The sequence below is a fragment of the Mya arenaria genome, chromosome 5, assembly GCF_026914265.1.
Source record: "Mya arenaria isolate MELC-2E11 chromosome 5, ASM2691426v1".
NCBI classification, from domain to species: Eukaryota; Metazoa; Mollusca; class Bivalvia; order Myida; family Myidae; genus Mya; species Mya arenaria.
In genome coordinates, this window is record NC_069126.1 from 48,985,011 (window position 1) to 49,004,249 (window position 19,239).

At 37.7% G+C, this 19,239-nt stretch overlaps 2 protein-coding genes across 2 annotated transcripts; both read right to left on the reverse strand.

Moving 5' to 3' along the window:
* Positions 1–1,567: 1,567 nt before the first annotated feature.
* On the reverse strand, positions 1,568–12,267 carry LOC128233940 (uridine phosphorylase 1-like). The gene is made up of 8 exons (XM_052947839.1): positions 11,048–12,267; positions 8,150–8,270; positions 7,515–7,664; positions 6,975–7,089; positions 5,670–5,740; positions 4,930–5,068; positions 4,126–4,272; positions 1,568–2,586 (listed from the first exon to the last, which is right to left on the reverse strand). Exons 1-8 carry the CDS (start codon positions 11,110–11,112, stop codon positions 2,450–2,452), a joined length of 945 nt encoding a protein of 314 aa, XP_052803799.1. The 5' UTR covers positions 11,113–12,267; the 3' UTR covers positions 1,568–2,449.
* Positions 12,268–15,491: 3,224 nt separating this feature from the next.
* Positions 15,492–18,317, reverse strand: LOC128235136 (gastrula zinc finger protein XlCGF49.1-like). Its single transcript, XM_052949872.1, has 2 exons — positions 18,226–18,317; positions 15,492–17,639 (listed from the first exon to the last, which is right to left on the reverse strand). Exon 2 carries the CDS (start codon positions 17,575–17,577, stop codon positions 16,885–16,887), a length of 693 nt encoding a protein of 230 aa, XP_052805832.1. The 5' UTR covers positions 17,578–17,639; positions 18,226–18,317; the 3' UTR covers positions 15,492–16,884.
* Positions 18,318–19,239: the final 922 nt, after the last annotated feature.

A 19,239-nucleotide genomic window follows, 5' to 3' on the forward strand; every position in this document is an offset into this window, starting at 1 on the left:
GAATATAAACGGCTTTTGTAAATATTTTTCCCCGTAAGTAACCAATTCAAAACTACATGCTTTTTATTTTCAAGTCAGCAATTTATTGTAATGCTCATTATTTATATAGAAAAATAGCACGTTCATTGAGCTAATGTTTGTTTGTTATCATATAATCTTATTGATTATTCTATATTGTTGGTCTCCATGGCAACCGAAAACGTCGATAGTGGTAATAAGGGTCGAGTTGCCTATGGAGGTGCTTCCCCGCCCCCACCCGAAACACTGCTATTTTTTAACCGGAAGCTGTATAATAACCACTTAAAGCTGCACTCTCACAGATTGAACGTTTTGACAACTTTTTTATTTTTTTGTCTAAGCAAGTGCATTTTTTTGCGAAAACCCATGGAAACCAGTGATTAAAGACTGCTGACAAAAAATAAAGTAGCATATTTTTAAATTTAAGTTCAAAAATTTATGATTTATGCATTTTTTCTTAAACCGTTACTTACGGTTTAAGCCATAAAACATTAATTTTCGAACAAAAATGTGAAAATCTACGATCGGATTTATTGTCAACAATCTTATATCATTGGTTTGCAGATATTTACGCAAAAATTTGCACTTTCCAAGACAAAAAAATAAAAAAAGTTGTTAAAATGGTATATCTGTGAGAGTGCAGCTTTAAAATGATCTGGAATCCAGAAAACCATTTGGTATAGAAATGCTTTGTAAAGCGGCACGTACACAATTGCTGACCAGTTAACTGATTGTATATAATAGAGGAATGTTGCTGACGACAAAGGTGAAGAAGGGTTTTATAAAAGGCTGACCATGTAGATGAAAAAGGATTTTTTGAATGTTAAAAAGAATATATTTTGCAGAGTTATTCTATTGAATATAAGGTATTTGAGTTATAAGTGCAAATGCCAACTTGCTCTATAACTGAACTTGAACCGAACGCCGACGCCGGGGCGAGTAATAAAGCCTCCTTATTCTTCGAGCTAAAAATTGGAATCGGCAATGCAGACGACCAGACATATTGTAAAACTTGCGGAAACGGTAATAAAACAAATACTAACAACTGGTTTATTAATATTCTTTAAAGAAATAGTAAAAACGCAAATTATGCGAAAGCCTCATTCGGAAATGTTGGGCGAACGACCACATCATTTTATTATTTTTGAAGGGACTGCGACTTTATGTTGTATAGTTCAAACACAACGCCCGCTCCGTTCAAGTAGCTTTATTAAATGTTCTAAACAGCGTCACGCTCCCAGCCGGATCCTAACACCGAGCGATATTAACGTCCTCCTTGCTAAAAGGCTTCCCGCCCAAAAAGCTCTCTTCGACAAAAGCTCCCTGACTAGCAGTCAAATCGACCGTTATATACTACACCGCACTAGACAGGTTATGCAAGTACCAGACGGGTTATGCAATCTAATTGCATACACTTGACCCTGGGGTGTGGTATCAGTAACACTATATGTAATATGTAACACTTCATCTACACAACGATTCATACATTACATTATCAAACACGTGCAGATACAATAAACCAAACAAATTATTTGAGTTGTATGTTTATTATGATCAAAATCTTAGCAATCTATGTACAAATTATGCATACAATGGTCAGGACGTGGTTATTTTTAACACAAAGTAATACTGACGTATATTTCTTGTATACATATAAAAACAACACTTGTTAGTCGTAAAAAATGATAGCACCTTACACATATCTGTTTTTCCTTAACTATTAATACAACAGAGAGGTTCAACATCTATAAGGACCTTATCTACTTGCAACGAAATCTGAAAAGTAAATGCTTCAATTCCTAAAAAAGTCTCCCCCAATAATGCACTTGATTGGAAAGTGCGGTTATGCCAGTTTATCACCCTACGGTAAATAAATAATGATGATGAGAAGGTTACAGAATACCGGGGATGTTTGAAGATGTTCTTGTAGTCATTAAAACGGTTGATAGTCATGACGAAAAAATATATATGTAAGGATATGACGTCATAATTTAACACGAAATTTAGGTTAATTATTCAAAAGTCTATCAAAACAAATCACAGCAAATAATTGACCAATCACGACCGCCGAGCGACGGGCAGAAAAAGAATGGCACGGAACGTATTGAACGAATGCAAGCTGCACTGAATACAAGAAATGCATAAACACTTTGTTCTATATAACACATGTCTTTTCAACATATTATATCTCAAAATTAACCCACATCAATGGCAAAACACAATATTTTGGCAAAATAAACGCCAGTGCGTTGAATTTGGCAAACTAGTGAACTCTTCAAATCTTTGTACAAGAATGTTTAATTTAATCACCACAAGAGGCATTTAGCGGTGCGCACACGAGGTATGTATCGGTCCGCGTGAAGAGTGACACGCCTATGCAGTGCTTGATCGACAGGCACGGACAAAGTAGATCAGCGAGGAAGTGATGCGGCTAGAGACCAAGGCGGTTCCGGATGTAACGAGCCACGAGAATCTGTGGGTAGGTCTGCCACTCGTGTAACAGCTGCAGGTTAGTGGTGATCCCGTCTCCCTCGCACCGGTCGAGCAGCGTTACACAGCATACAGCCCCTGAACAGACGGATTGACGAGGGTTGGATGGTTAGCATTATTGATATCATAATGGGTGATATTGATTTTCATTTGTCCGATATATCAACTTAAAAAAGCACGTCCTTGGATCGATGTATTTATCGTCACATCAAACGGCGACGTTGGTTTTTAAATATATTACAAGGAAACATCACAACACCCTTGTCCTTAGGAAACGGTAACATGGCTATAATTGCTCAAATTAGGGAGAAGAATGAATTTACAGCTAATTGTAACATTATTTATCAATTATTTGACAGGCAAACAGCTAACCACTTTATTAATAGAGAATAGAATAGAAATACTGTTTTGGTTGTCCGATAATTAATGTTTCTAAACATGTACGTTCCTTCTCCAGCCTTACCCGGTATGCTTGGGGTCAGATAAGGCCGCTAAGCTTGCCCGGCATGTCTGCTCGGTCAAAGAGGACGGTGAAGCCTTCCCGGTACGCTAGCGCGGTCACAGAGGGATGTTAAGTTTACCCGTATGTTGGCCTGGTCACATAGGTCATGAAGCTTACCCTGTATGATGGCGGGGTCAAATTTGGCCGTGAAGCTTAACCAATATGTTTGACTGGTCACAGAGGTCCGTTATGCTTACCCGGAATGCTGCTTCAGTCACAAAGGGCCGTGAAGAGATTTGGGTTTGCAGGCCCGGACAATGCGGACCGTCAAGCCTAGCTGGTATGTTGGCCCAGTAATACAGATCCGTGAAAATTACCTGGTCTGTTGGCCCAGCCGCAGTGCGCCGTGAATATCACTCGGTATGCTTGCCCCGTCACGGAGGCCGTTCGAAGAGGGCCTTGGAAGATTACCCGTTAATTTGGTTCGTGAAGCTTACCCGGTATGTTGGCCCGGTCGAAGAGGGCCTTGAAGATTATCTGTTATTTTGGTTCGTGAAGCTTACCCGGTATGTTGGCCCGGTCGAAGAGGGCCTTGAAGATTACCCGTTATTTTGGTTCGTGAAGCTTACCCGGTATGTTGGCCCGGTCAAAGAGGGCCTTGGAAGATTACCCGTTATTTTGGTTCGTGAAGCTTACCCGGTATGTTGGCCCGGTCGAACAGGGCCTTGAAGATTACACGTTATTTGTGGTTCGTGAAGCTTACCCGGTATGTTGGCCCGGTTGAAGAGGGCCTTGAAGATTACCCGTTATTTTGGTTCGTGAAGCTTACCCGGTATGTTGGCCCGGTCAAAGAGGGCCTTGGAAGATTACCCGTTATTTTGGTTCGTGAAGCTTACCCGGTATGTTGGCCCGGTCGAAGAGGGCCTTGAAGATTACCCGTTATTTTGGTTCGTGAAGCTTACCCGGTATGTTGGCCCAGTCAAAGAGGGCCTTGAAGATTACCCGTTATTTGTGGTCCGTAAAGCTTACCCGGTATGTTGGCCCGGTCGAAGAGGGCCTTGAAGATTACCCGTTATTTTGGTCCGTGAAGCTTACCCGGTATGTTGGCGCGGTCACGTAGAGTTGATAAGTTTACCCGGTATATTGGCCTGATCATAGAGGGCCGTGCAACTTACCCGGTATGTTTGCGCGGTCACAGAGAGCCGTGAAGCCAAGGGACTCCATTTCCATGTTGGTCACCCCACGGTCCGCTAGCTCCCGTAACCATAGAAACTTTTCCTCCTCCTCGTGTTCACAGAACGCCCCGTCCATCCGTCCCTGACCTGGTGGTGTAAAAAGAATTAGAAATAAATACTATTCTTAAAACAACAACTTCAAAATCATTAACTCACGTCAATGTGGTGGCCCTGACCTAGTAGAAACAAACTAAAATTATGTTCGCCTAGTGAATATATGTGATTGAAATTATTACGATATAAATTCAGTTTTGCAAATGACAAGAATTAAAGATTATATGTACAAATTTATGAGAAAACGGGCTTCGAGTAAATTCTTATTAAAACGGTTTCTAACTACGTATTTAGTTTCAAGGTTGAAGATCGGTTGAAATACTTTTAAATTTCAAAATGGTTTTATAAAATGTTAGGTTTTATTATTGGGTTATTTGTTAAAATACTTAACTTTAATGGACATAGATCAAACAGCAAATTAACTGCCGGATACACATTTAAACATTATTTTATAAATCAAAGCCCCAAATGATTGTGTTTTCAATAAGGTTACTAACACTGTTTCAGCGAAATAGAGCATCTTCTTTTCAATAATCATTAACATAAGAGCTAAGTTAAACCTTTGTAGATGTGTTCACAGCATTACACACAATTGCTCATATTTTACACGATACAAATAAATAAAACGATTTCCGACCCTACAAAACGTGAGTGAGAACCTTTAACCTATACACAACGTGTATAAATTACCTTCATAGAAATCATCGGCACACAGGGTGGTGCCTAGCACGGTTTTGAACTTGTCGTCGTTTTGGCTACAGGCGTACAGTTGGCGGATAAGGTCGCTGTCCACTTTCGCCGGCCGTTCAACCGCACGCCCGAGGATATACTGGCAAAATAAAATGTTGTTCACACAATTTGAAGTCGCCAATGGGGACGTGACAGTGGTACTAAATGTACATATAGAAAAGGGTGATTCTTAAAAACCGTGTGTATGGAATAGATTATATATTATACAACTCTTTTGATAGAGAAAAGAAACGCGTAAAAAATCGTAAATATTACACAAGGTTTTACATAAAATAAAAATGACGTTTCACCGTGGTTATAATCAAGACACTATCAGTGTATGCTGTAGTTCAACTTGTACTCTGATAAATGGTTTGGTTAGGGTTACTAGTACATCCATTTCAAAAACAGGTAGGGTAGGAAGGTTTTTATTTTTATTTTCATTTTCTTCATTATGCCTTATGTAAGAATCTTATTGGCATCATTAGAGAATGGTGATCAAGTAATCTTCTATAAAAAGCTTAAAAGGTTTATACGCACTTTAAAAAAAATACCAACTGACTATAAACACGGTAGGTAGAGTCGGGTATCTGGAACCAAATGTATTTTTGGCTTAAGTGAAGTTTAATTTTAAAGTATAAATTTCATTTTAGGCATCTAGTAACAAATCATTCACGTCATTGCTTTGAAGCAGAGCCCACCTGCTTATAGACTGGTTCCAATGCGCCGTTGACAACCTTCTGGCTGATGACCACCGTGCCAGGCTCCAAGCCTGAAATGTAAAACATATCATAATCATTATTTGTTTACAAACAGATTCCAATGCGAGTCTTTGTGGTTATTGTTTCAGTCGAAAAGAAAACAAAAATCCAAAAGGCATAACAACCAGAGTTACGGGCCCTGTGAGCCGGATATTGCCAATAATCTGAAACTGTTGAACATACACATATGTACAGTATGTATGTGATATACAACGACGATACGTTTGAACATACCTACTTGATACACGTGTCATAATTGATCATTGAAACGAATGTCCTAGAAATAAATACATACTGTGTAGGAACTCATTATTGTGTCAAAATCAGGAATAAAACTCGCACCTGTTTTCTTGAGGTTTTTGCCCGTTAAATGAAATATACCAGCTTCTTCAAAGTATTTATCTGCAGAATATTCAAATCCATCCAGTCGCGGATATTGCTCGCACATTTTGTTAGTATCCATAGTTGTTTTTACACACCTCAAAATAGTTCAACTACATGCAATGACTGGATCTTAATCCGTAATGACACTGCACATTATACTTGCACCAAGCATACAACTTGTGAATTTCGCTCACAGCGGGACCTCGAGAATATATATGAGAAATAACACTTTTTTTCCGATACAGAGAAATAAAGAAGCAGGATTAAAATCTCCATGGACAATTATAATTGCATATAATTATAAATAAACGCTCTATTTGTCCTGTCGGGGAGTAATTATACGAACAGAAGGTTAGATTATGATAATCACATTATTATCATTCTACTACATATTACTATTTGATTATAGTAGTAGATTGTAGTAGTAGTAGTAGATTGTTTATTATATTGACATGTGTATCATACAAATAAATAACATAATTTATACAGTGAGAGTACACCCGGCCCCATGGGCCTATAGGTCACCTTTAAGAGTGAGTTAACATAATTCGATATATAAGTTACAAATGATTTTCAAACATATATAGTAACAACATAAGATATGATTCACGATTCAATTATGTACATAGAAAATAGGCAGAATTAAACGTAAGTATTTTAGAAAAAAAAAACAAAAAAAAAAACTATAATAACTATAAAATTATATGTTTGTGTTTGGTTTTTTTTATGTTTAGTATTGCAAATCTTTGAGTAGCCATTGAAAAATAGAAAAAGTAAAATCATAATGCAAAAGGTTTTGTCTTTTTTTTTAAATATCTAAGTTAAAAAAATAGAATCATTGCGGAAATGACGTCATCATACCTATACCACCGCACGTGCCAATGCGAAAGAACGTGACGTTTTCACAACCAGCATAGTAGATGAGTTTTACGATCTCTTGAAAGACGATGGACAGTGAGGGGATGCCGATACCGTGCTGCAATGAGAGAGGGGAGATAAACAGTGCTAGTCGATACGTGTCAAATATGAAGTAAAGAAGGTGACGTCATTTCCTTTGACATATGAGACCTATATCGCAACGCTTGGAACACTGTTGACCATATGGAATTATCTATACTGAGAGGGTTGACATAACATTGAATTTAAGTAAACAAAAATATAATAATACTAAATAAAATACCAAGTATGATATGTCATGAAAAGCGTAATTTGACACGGCAAAACTATGTTGCTAGCACTTCTGTTATTTATCAACAAGGACATGTATTAAAACAAACGTTAAAAGAATGGGCGCGAACATGTTTCTCGTAAATTTCGCCAATGGATACTTGCTTTGTGAAATGCATCTTGGCACAAGCCAAACTAAAGATTAAGACGGACGCAGCGACCGTAATTACTAACGCTGACGGAGAGAACTGGTCCGGCCTTGTACACGGCATAGCGGTCCGTGCCGGCAGCGAAGTTATGAACCGTGTCGCTGACATCAAATTCACGCGCGATAAACCGCGCAAACTTTTCCATCCGTGTCGCTTGGCCGCCAAAACACACGACCTGAAAAGGAAATATACACAAAGTAACCACCATGGTTGTTTGGGTGCTAGGGCAGATGTATTAAGTGATTGATGGGTCGCCCTGTCTTTAATGTCGTTCACGGAAGCCATGGCATATTTCATTAAAAGGAAAAAGATACCATTCAGGGGCATAGCTAGCCCTCTATTCATGTGGGTTCATAATTGTCGTAGCGGGTTTGAGGGCATGCCCCCCCCCTTCCGGAAAGTTTTGAAAAGAATGGTCCAATCTCGGGCATTCTGGGCGTTCTGTGTTGCTTTATTTAGTACTGGAAAATGGCCAGTTATAGGATCATATATCAACAAATAAACCCTTAACTCGGCGGATGGCTGATTTTTGTCAGGATCATGTGGATTCAGCCGCGTACTCGCGTATGGGCAGCTACGCCCCTGCCGTTCTTCCATAGTCTATAAATCAAAACCACTTAATCTGATACGTCAATTAAGCTTGAATTACAGTGTTAATACCTTGACATCTCCGAAGAGGCGCCTGAGATCGTCACTTCCGGTTGAGAGGGCGATATGGTAAAGGTGGTCGTCTTGGATGGATTTGAGGCGGGCGTTGTGCAGCTTTACGCGCCCGTTGGATCTAAACAAACAAATTCGAGCAATGTCCAAACTTGCTTGGATGAAACATAGTATGGTTATTTAAAAAACAATCTTTAAAAAAAATCCGGTCTTTTTATTATCATTACATGTATTATTATCAAGCTCATAAGAAACACCTTAAAACAACCATACGTACCATGAAAGTTACTTATGAAGCAATCTTCTTTCAAAATACTGGTTGGAAAGCAGAATTCGGCAATTTTGACAGGTGTTCAAGATTGAAAAGATTTTCTCTTTGGGAATGGTATTGACGGAAATAATACTTGTAGTTACGCAAATTAGGGGTCAAATTTCGTATGATTATTTATTATAAATTGCCATGCACTTCAACTGCCATGAAAAACATAAATACAAAATGTCAACTGCCGGCATCTGCTTCCCGTCGGATACTGGTCTCCAACCAGTAGTTTTTAATCATGGCAGACATAAGATTAATATGTCGCCTCTTATCTACATTTGATCTATTCAATGTGAGAAAATAAATAGCATTAAAGTTCGTGTTTTCTGATCCTGACTTTAAATCTAATGGAGCCTTAATAAAGCACTTCTGAAACTTTGGCCTTGATAAGCACTTCTGAAACTTTGGCCTTGATAAAACGCTGCTGAAACTCGGTGAAAGTCCTATATAAAGGACACATACATAAAACACTCAAGTCTGGTCTATATATGGAGTGAAGAAGAAATATTTGTTTTAAGATACGATTTGTAAAACATGTAAATATATAATAAGACAAAAACAGGCCAAGGCAAGGTTAGTTTTGTACTTGAATCGATTGCTTACATGTAAGATGAAACGGCAGAATGATTAAAATATTTTTGTATTCGATGTAGACGGATCAGCATGTACTTATCTGCTGCCTGCAAATACTTCACTGATTTTATGAAAGGTCATGAATATAGACGTGACTAATAAGTTCTACCTCGGATCAGCTTGCATAAATGCCTGCCAAGGCATTTCAGTCAAACCAATGTCATGAATTAGTCTTGAATATGCCTGTGAACATACAATATTGCTCTTTTAAGTACTGTCGTATTAAAAATATAGGTCCATTAATGCAAAACATGTCGTATTAAAACTAAAGGTCCATTAATGCAAAACAAAACTACAAATAAAGTTAATCCCAAAAGAGAAACCATGATCTTGTTTGAACGCACACTCTTCTAGGCCTTTGAGACAAACATTCAATTTAGACCTTGTTTGAAGGCACGCTCTTCTAGGCCTATCAGACAAACATTTAATTATGACTTTGTATGAAGGCACGCTCTTCTGGGCCTATCAGACAAACGTTTAACTATGACTTTGTATGAAGGCACGCTCTTCTAGGCCTATCAGACAAACGTTTAACTATGACTTTGTATGAAGACACGCTCTTCTGGGCCTATCAGACAAACGTTTAACTATGACTTTGTATGAAGGCACGCTCTCTAGGCCTATCAGACAAACGTTTAACTATGACTTTGTATGAAGGCACGCTCTTCTAGGCCTATCAGACAAACATTTAACTATGACCTTGTTTGAAGGCACGCTCTTCTAGGCCTATCAGACAAACGTTTAACTATGACTTTGTTTGAAGGCACGCTCATCTAGGCCTATCAGACAAACGTTTAACTATGACTTTGTATGAAGGCACGCTCTTCTAGGCCTATCAGACAAACGTTTAACTATGACTTTATATGAAGGCACGCTCTCTAGGCCTATCAGACAAACGTTTAACTATGACTTTGTATGAAGGCACGCTCTTTTAGGCCTATCAGACAAACGTTTAACTATGACTTTGTATGAAGGCACGCTCTTCTGGGGCTATCAGACAAACGTTTAACTATGACTTTGTATGAAGGCACGCTCTTTTAGGCCTATCAGACAAACGTTTAACTATGACTTTGTATGAAGGCACGCTCTTTTAGGCCTATCAGACAAACATTTAACTATGACCTTGTTTGAACGCACGCTCTTCTAGGCCTATCAGACAAACATTTAACTATGACTTTGTATGAAGGCACGCTCTTCTAGGCCTATCAGACAAACGTTTAACTATGACTTTGTATGAAGGCACGCTCTTCTAGGCCTATCAGACAAACATTTAAAGTGACACTCGTCTTTAAAATCAATACATACACATGTATAACAAACACAATTTTTTGAGTGATTCACCTTTAACTACTTACAAAAAAATGCATTTTGGGAAAATATTGATTACTAATAACAAGATCATTACCGTGTATTTCATAGCTGAAAATGCACAAATATTAAATGATTGTTGAGTGCTAAAAAAAATACAGTGACCAACTATAGTCTCATAAGGTAGAAATAGCGTGTTTTCTGCACCTTTTTTCGAATTAAACACGGTATCCTTCATAAGAACCATTGTTTTCTATATGTATTCACCATGTTCGGTAAATTAAAACAATTGTATTGATGGTGATACATCTTATTTGTGAATAAGAGGGTATCTTTAACTATGACCTTGTTTAAAGACACAATCTTCCGGCTTAATAGGCATCGGAAGACAAACAATTTCATTTCACGTCAAACACAGAATACAAAATCATACAAAAATCAATTATCAATTAATGTTTGAGTAACCGCCTTGCAGGATAGTGGCATCAGGGGTTCTTGCCATATCTTATCAGACGAATAATCTAATATTCATCATTTCAGTACTCAACCATACCTCCAATGCGATCGTTTAACCTCATTTTTTTATACTGCAGCAGCAGCATTTTCAGAAACAGTGAAAATAACAAGAAAGAACTTACGTGGGTAGAGCATCTTCTTTCCCCTCTTCGAAAAGCGCAGTTCTGTTGTCTTCAATAATATCCATACTTACAACACCAAAATATATCACGACTTATTCAAACCGAAGTACACCAGTTTAATTATAAACACAACTACCTACACCTTGTCTGGAAATTACAGTGTAATTAATAGTAAAATAGTGATACTGTTGGTGTGTGTGTGTGACAACGCGTGTTAAATATGTCAATTTAATTAACCTCTATAAACATATAGGACTTTAAAACACTATGGCGATATGTATGTATATTAGTATCAAGGATATAACTCGGTGGAAGCCACACACGGTTTGAATTACCGAGACAGAAATGGTTATGGTAAATAAACAGGATGATGAAATACTGAACGCCGGGAAGGGTTGATATCAGGTGGAGATAAGAACTTCCATTGTTTGCATTAGAGTTCGACTCTCGATAAATATGCATTGGAGATTGAAGTGTACGCGTTGTTAAGGAATGGCCGCGTCTATTGGCTGCATTATGGCTTGAATCACCCTTGCAGTTTAGACAGGAATAAAAAGCCTAAAGGGTCTGGGGATTTACCTTCATCTTTGAAGGAGTTGTAACGTAAAAGAGAATAAATTAGCCCCAAACATATGGTTGCGTTACAACGATGAGCGACATCAAAACGTTTCACAACAGAAAGAAGAGAAAAGGGGATCAGTCCCGGTGGAATGATGGCCGATCAGGCCTTGTGCGCCTCAATCTGGTTCGTTTGCCTCCAATGGTAATAAGAGCCGAATGATGTCTAGAAGCGATAAAAGCATTATGGCACTCGATTGTTAATTAATTTACAATTATTACATAACCAAATGCCTGCATGACATGTGTCTCTTCAGGAAACCGGTGCCAGCTAGCTCCATTACGATGTACATTGATTAAACAAACTACAGTTTCGCAACCGGCGCCATCCTGAATATTTGATCTATTTAAGCGCAATAAATTACGATCAAGGGGCACTTCATGAATGGAAACTTTTACTACAGAGATAAGAGTCATTTCTTAATACAGCGATATACTGACCTCATTTGAATGTTTGTAAATAAAGGCAAGCCAAGGATATAATGTCAAGGTTATGATTTTGTATACTCTCTATCAGAATGCTATCTAGAGCCATAATGATCAGAAACTGTACGTTCAATATTTCATTTCATATAGTTTAAGTACAGTTCTCAACACCAAAGTGGGCGAAAAAAAGAAAAGAAAAAAACGTTTCAAATAAAAGTTTAATTTTATTTTTGAGGTACAATAATTTTCGGGTGAAACAAACAGCATTTGAAACATTTATTTTTATATAATAAGGAGTTTAGGAAATTGTACATATATAAGAATAATTTTCAGAAATTTTTGAAATCCGTTTGCATTTTCCGGATTTGTTTCGGTGATGCAGTCGAACTTTGTTGGCTCGAACTCCCAGTAAACGACGAAAATTTCCTGTTTGATACCGAAAAAAATAAAAGCCGGTACAGTAAAGGAAAAAAATAGACAACTGACAACAAGACCTCACGCCCACAAAGACTCATGCATAAACATAAGGATAACTTTACCTTTAGCATTTTGTTGAATAGCGAAACAAACGCTATTCAAAATCGTGGACTTCAAATACAATAGTTGAGCATGTATCAACATTTGTTGAAGGGTTCCACTCGTCAGCATCTTAGTATTAACACTCCTAATGATTTGCCACATTTTATTTCGTCATACAAAATAAACGTGCATTTTACATGAGTCCCTAAAAATGGAATCAAATACCACAAAGCCATTTATGTATATCAGTGTGTCACTTAAACAATTCCTAATCTTGTTACATTTCAGCGTAAAAAAATAGAACGCTTTTGATCCACGGTCTGCATATGTCCTCACGAATGATAAAGAATGCAGTATGCCTGCACGAATGCATTTATTGCCGTTGCAAAATAGTTAACCTTAAATATACATACAACTTTTTTAAAGCTTTTTATGTTTGTCCTTCTTACCCACTTTTGCATATTTGTGTTCGCATTTTTCTGGCGGCCAAGGACACTTGAGGTTTTATTTGCCTGCACGAATGCATGTATTGCCGTTGCGAAACAGTTAACCTTAAACATATATAAAACTTTTAAAAAGGTTTTTGTGTGTGTCCTTCTAACCCATTTTTGCATTTTTGTGTTCGCATTTTTCTGGCGGCCAAGGACACTTGAGGTTTTATCTTTTTTTCTTTTCATGATTTTGCGTAGATCGATTCTGACGAATGCAAACAATTAAAAATAGTTTCAAAGGGTCTATTTCAGTCCGTTTTCCCCAAAGGCTTACTTGGTAAAGAAGTGCCAGTAGTTAAAGGTAGCATATACTTGGTGTTTGCTTTTTTGTGTTGACAATCGATGATTTTTCTGGTACGTCAACAGGTACGCCCGCTCTATTCTACAGTAGAGGTCTGATATATACATACGGTATACAATCCAAAACTGATTACCCCCTTAAAAGGACTAGACACCAGATGATATATATAACTGCATGGAAAAAAATGTCACAACCTAATAAAAACTAAATACTGTTTTTGCCGGGATTTTGGAACCATCTGGTGTCTTGTCCCTTTAACGGAAGCATGTTTGAAGACATGTTACGTAAGAATTTGCACAGTGTATAGATAAAAGGCAAGGAAGATAAAATGAAGGAAAATGTTTACTTGAATACCACACGTATTTGAAAGAGTTAAAGGATTTAGGAGAGATAACTACGCAACATTATAAATTACCTTTGAACAACATGTGTTTCATTAAGGGCAAAGTATGAAGGGAGATGACTTCAAGGCAATAATCCAAATAGTTATAACTTTTACACAACCCCACATTCAGTAGCGTAGCTAGCCCTCTATTAATGTAGATTCATAATTGTGAACATTTGAAAACCATAGTGCAATCTGGGCGTTCTGATGTGCTTTATTTAGTACCGGAAAATGGACAGTTTTAGGATCATGTAGTCAAGTACGCAAACTGTGATTTTGGCTGGGTTTTGTTTAAAATCATTTTGTCAGAATCGTGTGGATTCAGCCGCATATAGGCAACTACGCGTCTGACATTGCTATGTATAAATGTTCTACCATTCAGAAGTGTCCAAGTTATGCTTTGTAAAAAACTTTTCTGGATATTGTTTGAGTACAGGGGGAGATTACTTTTCAACAAGAGTGCAACGTTGCAAGAAAGAACAGATGGGTTTACATTCAAAGTGAAATGTTCATTGTTTAAAATTTCATTCAATTCATTGCACTTGTTTCCAAGTAACGAAAAATGCGAATGGTTTTCAAGAAATACAAAGTTCGCGTCGAGATAACTCTGTAACCATTACAGCAAGAATGAAAGCGTTTTGCCCCGAACTGTAAACAATAAAATAATTATTGCGCTGTGCAAACGTCACTTTGTCAACTATGAATGTCTTATCATGCTTTCACCATTTCTGATACTGTCACAACTGAAACGTAAATAAGGATAATCTCGTTTTAAAACCGGCGTTGTAAGACATCAATTAACTCGAACTATAAAAGTTTCGGAAAACTAACGCATGATTCAAAGGCCTCGAAGATCTCCTGACTAAAAAAAATGAATACATGGTAAAAATTCAAATGCTAGCTTCCAAGTAAGAAAGTAGGCCAACAGGTACTGATAAAGGTCAGAGCAAAACTATCCCATTGTTACGCACTTGTTTACTACATGGTGGTCATTTGTACTATATTTTAGAACTATCCATCTGAAACTATGGCTCACACTGTTTAGCAAGAGAGTGCACTCAAAAGGCATTTACATGGAACGCCTAAACAATCTCGCCGAATCTGACAGAAACACTTGAACCACTACTACATTTCAGTGTGATCATGTGTACCAAGTTTCAGACTAATCTCACACAACCTTAGGAAATACCGTAATTCGCTCCTGCCTCCACCAAACCCTGTACAGATACGAAGCGAAAATGTAGTTAAAGGGCTATGACTCTTGCACAAATCAATTGACACAAACGCAAAGTATTGGCACTTGTACACTTTATGGTAATGTGTCCCTAGATGCAGAAGAATTTCTCTGAAACCGTGGAAGTATTTAACTCCACATTTTTTTTAAACAAACCGCCCAACCAAACAAACAACCAACATAGGATATTTCAGCATTTGGTGCTAGGGGTATACGTTTCAGAAATAGTTATCTGTTAACTTTACACTTTTGGTGAAATATGATTACTACAAGTTAGACAGTCTCAGTTCCATTTGTTGGGTACATGTATCTTGAACTCGACTTTACATAGATACACATTTTTATTCATTTTCAAAAAGAATGATTGATACACGCCACATGACGGATTACAAACGGGGGAGTGGTGCGGGGGGGGGGGGGAAACAACAACTTTTAAAAGCTTTACTGTTTGTCTTTCATTTAATGGGGTTCTTTTGACAACAATAATGTACAATTTATTGATAAGTTACTTAGTTAAAGAAAATGTTAATAAATACATATTAAAGAATTTGTAGATTTCATATATCAACAACAGTTAATTTAACAAATTTAAGATATAATAATAATATCACATCAAATAATTAACAACATTGTCACACTTGAAACGCAAGTCACATGATGAAAAAAGAAAAACATTAATATTATTGTTAAGTTGTATTTACTGAATTTTTAAAAGCTTGTTAACTTTGAAAACGTGTAACAAACAAGAAAATATCAGAAAATTTGACAAAGCGTATTTCCAAAAGAGAGCGAACTTAAAATGTTCACACGAATCTGTTCTCATTACCACAACCTTAGGTGGCATTAACAGTGTGAGATAGTGAAAACCATTGTTTTATATAATAAACTACATACGTTTACTAAATGTTTTACCATCTCAGACTGATATTGCTACCAATGAACTGGATTGTACATGTACATAATGAAGTAAGAAATTAAATACAAACATACATTTGCAGCTACAGGATTAATGCTAATACTGTAATGCTGTATTAATGTTGACATATGGGAAAAAGTCCCTGCCCTGATTACAACATTCCATTAACACCATTAATCCCTTCCCAAATACCACATACGCTAGCTCCCATACATGTATATATACCATTAATCCCTTCCCGAATACCAGATAAGCTTGCTCCCATACATGTATATACACCATGTATCCCTTCCCTAGTTACCACATACGCTAGCTCCCATACATGTATATATACCATTAATCCCTTCCCGAATACCAGATAAGCTTGCTCCCATACATGTATATACACCATGTATCCCTTCCCTAGTTACCACATACGCTAGCTCCCATACATGTATATAAATCATTTATCCTGCCCTAGTTACCAAATACGCTTGCTCCCATACATAAGAACACATGCATACACCTTTAATCCCTGCCCTTGTTACCAGATAGATACGCTTGCTCCCATACATACATATATATATATATACACCATTAATCGCTGCCCTAGTTACCAGATACGCTTGCTCCCATACATGTATATACACCATTAATCCCTGCCCTGGTTACCAGATAAGCTTGCGCCCATAGATGTATATACACCATTAATCCCTGCCCTGGTTACCAGATACGCTTGCTCCACTACATGTATACACACCATTAATCCCTGCCCTTGTTACCAGATACGCTTGCTCCCATACATGTATATACATCATTAATCCCTGCCCTGGTTACCAGATACGCTTGCTCCTATACACTCCTCTATTTTCGCTAGATTGGCTGCTACTTTTCCTTGTTATGTACTGTACCATGCCTGAAGGTGACTATTGTATGCCTGTAATGGACTGTTCCATGCCTGACGGTAACTATTCTAAGCCTGTAATGGACTGTTCTTCACCTAAAGAGGACTGTTCTACACCTGAAGTGGACTGTTCTTTGTCAGTTGTAGGCTGAGATGTGTATTCTTGCCCATAGTCACATATTTCCACACAGTTCATTTCACTTCTACTCTGTTCCTCATTTCTTGCTAGAGAGGTGTTCTGTATATTATGTCGCTTGCTGTGCCTGTCAGCATATTCCTTGGTCTTAAATGACTTGCTACAAATTGGACATGGATAAGTTCTCTCACTAGTATGTGAGCTACTGTGTCGCTTTAACTTACTAGCCGAGTAAAAACCCTTCCCACAATCATTGCAAGTGAACTCCCGCAATGTAGAGTGAAGCTTCTCATGTGTGTTTAAAGCATACTTGGACTTGTAAAATGTATTGCATAATTCACATGTAAAAGGCCTATCAGTTTTGTGGACTATTGAGTGTTGTTTCAGGGTGTGCTTGTCATGGCAAACGTACGGACATTCTGTACACTGGAACTCATCTTTTGTTTTAGAATGAAGACTGTACATGTGTCGTCTTAGATTATGAGCTGTCTGAAAGGCCATTGAACATGTGAGGCAGCTGAATCGCCTTATCCCGGAGTGGCATCTATCAACATGCTTCTTCAGATAGACTGCTTTTGTGAAGCTATTTTCACATTCATGGCAGTCAAACACAGTATTCATATTGGCATGGTCGTTTTCATCTACTGCTTGGTGTTCCTTCCTAATTGATGTCACGGAAAGATCTGAAACAAATGCAAATATTCATTTAAACAATCATAACTCAAGAATGTCGGAACACTAGCACGGAGCTTTAACCAAATGAGCTAACAGGGAGGCTGGTTTTAGCACACACACTACACTCTACCTCAATTAACCTACAAAGCCGCCGGAGGCATTCCTGTCATTTAACGCTGCCACCAGTTAGGTAAACCTTGAAGAAAAGTGGGCACGGTGTGGGGCGCCAACCTATGACCGCCAGAACACTAGCACGGAGCTCTAACCAACTGAGCTAACCGGGCGGCTGGTTCTAGCCTACACACACTACAATATGATTGGCTGGGAGGTGGAACCTGTGGTAAAAGACAGCAACAACCCTTACACTGGAAGGCACACAGAAGCTGACCACCGAACTATCAGGACAAACAACCTTACGTTCCACTTAACCACGGATGGTAAGTTTGTCCAATAAAGTCTGTGTCATACTCTAACTCATATTATTCAACTGATATTGATAATATTAAATACAATAATAGATTTGCAAATCAAGTTAACATTTGTGAGAAATTTCTTGTATAATGAACCAAAACTTACAAAAACTAGGTACTGTACCTTTAATATAAGGATGCTTTAAAAGTTTGTAAGATGAGACTCGATGCAAAATATCTATATCTTCGGATAAGCATTCTTCAATAAAAAAAAAGTAAAATGGTAAAATTTAGAATAAGGGAGGTAATTTAATATTAATCTACTTGAAGGTTACATAATGCAAAAGGATACATTACACTATTATTTGTCAACATAAATAATTAATACGTCTATTAGTATATCAATGATAGAATAACTTAAGTATATAAAAATAAAAAATAAATAAAAAAATAATGATATAAACCTATTTCCAGGGGTGACTCTAGCAATTTGGCGTTAGAGGGGGTGGGGGGGCGCAACCTTTTGACCTGCGCCCCTCCCTCAGAACCAAAATTTATATGGTTCTAAATGTTGGTAGGGGGCTTTTTGGGTACTCTCCTTAGACATTTTTACCATTCGAGCCGGAATTGGTCCATTTTGAGCATATTGTATTACTTTTCTCCGATATCGACATAAAAAGCCATTTTGGACGATATTAGGGGTGGGGTGATGGGGGGGGGGGGCGATTTCATTAAGGTATAAGTTTCTTTGCCAATTTAATTAATCCTTCTCCTTCTTCTTTTATGTCTCATATTAATTTGAATTACATTTAACCTGATATGAACTGCAATTATTTATTTAATCTTACTTGGACTAATAACAAACATACTCCCAATACAGACGTAAGATCGGCTGACAGATGATTTACTAAAATAGATATACATGTACTGCGTATTTGAAAAAGAAAATGACATTATTGGACAAAATATCATCTTCTTGGGGCGAAGTCAATGGAGTCAGTCGTTGCGTAAAGATGCCAGGACATGCCAAGGGGTGGGGGGGGGGGGGGGGACAAGTTCTTGCATTTTTCAATTGACATATGAAATACTAACGGCAACTCAAGGTTAACCCCTAGTCCCGATTACCCAAGATACTGGTCAAATAGACCACTAAATTTAAGAATCAACTGTAATGAAATGATCATTCATGTTTGGGATA

What these genes read in the sequence shown, in the direction of transcription:
- LOC128233940 (XM_052947839.1), bottom strand. Translation starts at nt 11,112, where the DNA reads ATGGATATTATTGAAGACAACAGAACTGCGCTTTTCGAAGAGGGGAAA. An exon ending in GACCAGTTCTCTCCGTCAGC is followed by an intron (nt 7,090 to 7,514) that starts GTTAGTAATTAC and finishes CTCTCATTGCAG; the next exon opens with CACGGTATCGGCATCCCCTC. An exon ending in TGCCGATGATTTCTATGAAG is followed by an intron (nt 4,273 to 4,929) that starts GTAATTTATACA and finishes TTACACCACCAG; the next exon opens with GTCAGGGACGGATGGACGGG.
- LOC128235136 (XM_052949872.1), bottom strand. Translation starts at nt 17,577, where the DNA reads ATGAATACTGTGTTTGACTGCCATGAATGTGAAAATAGCTTCACAAAA.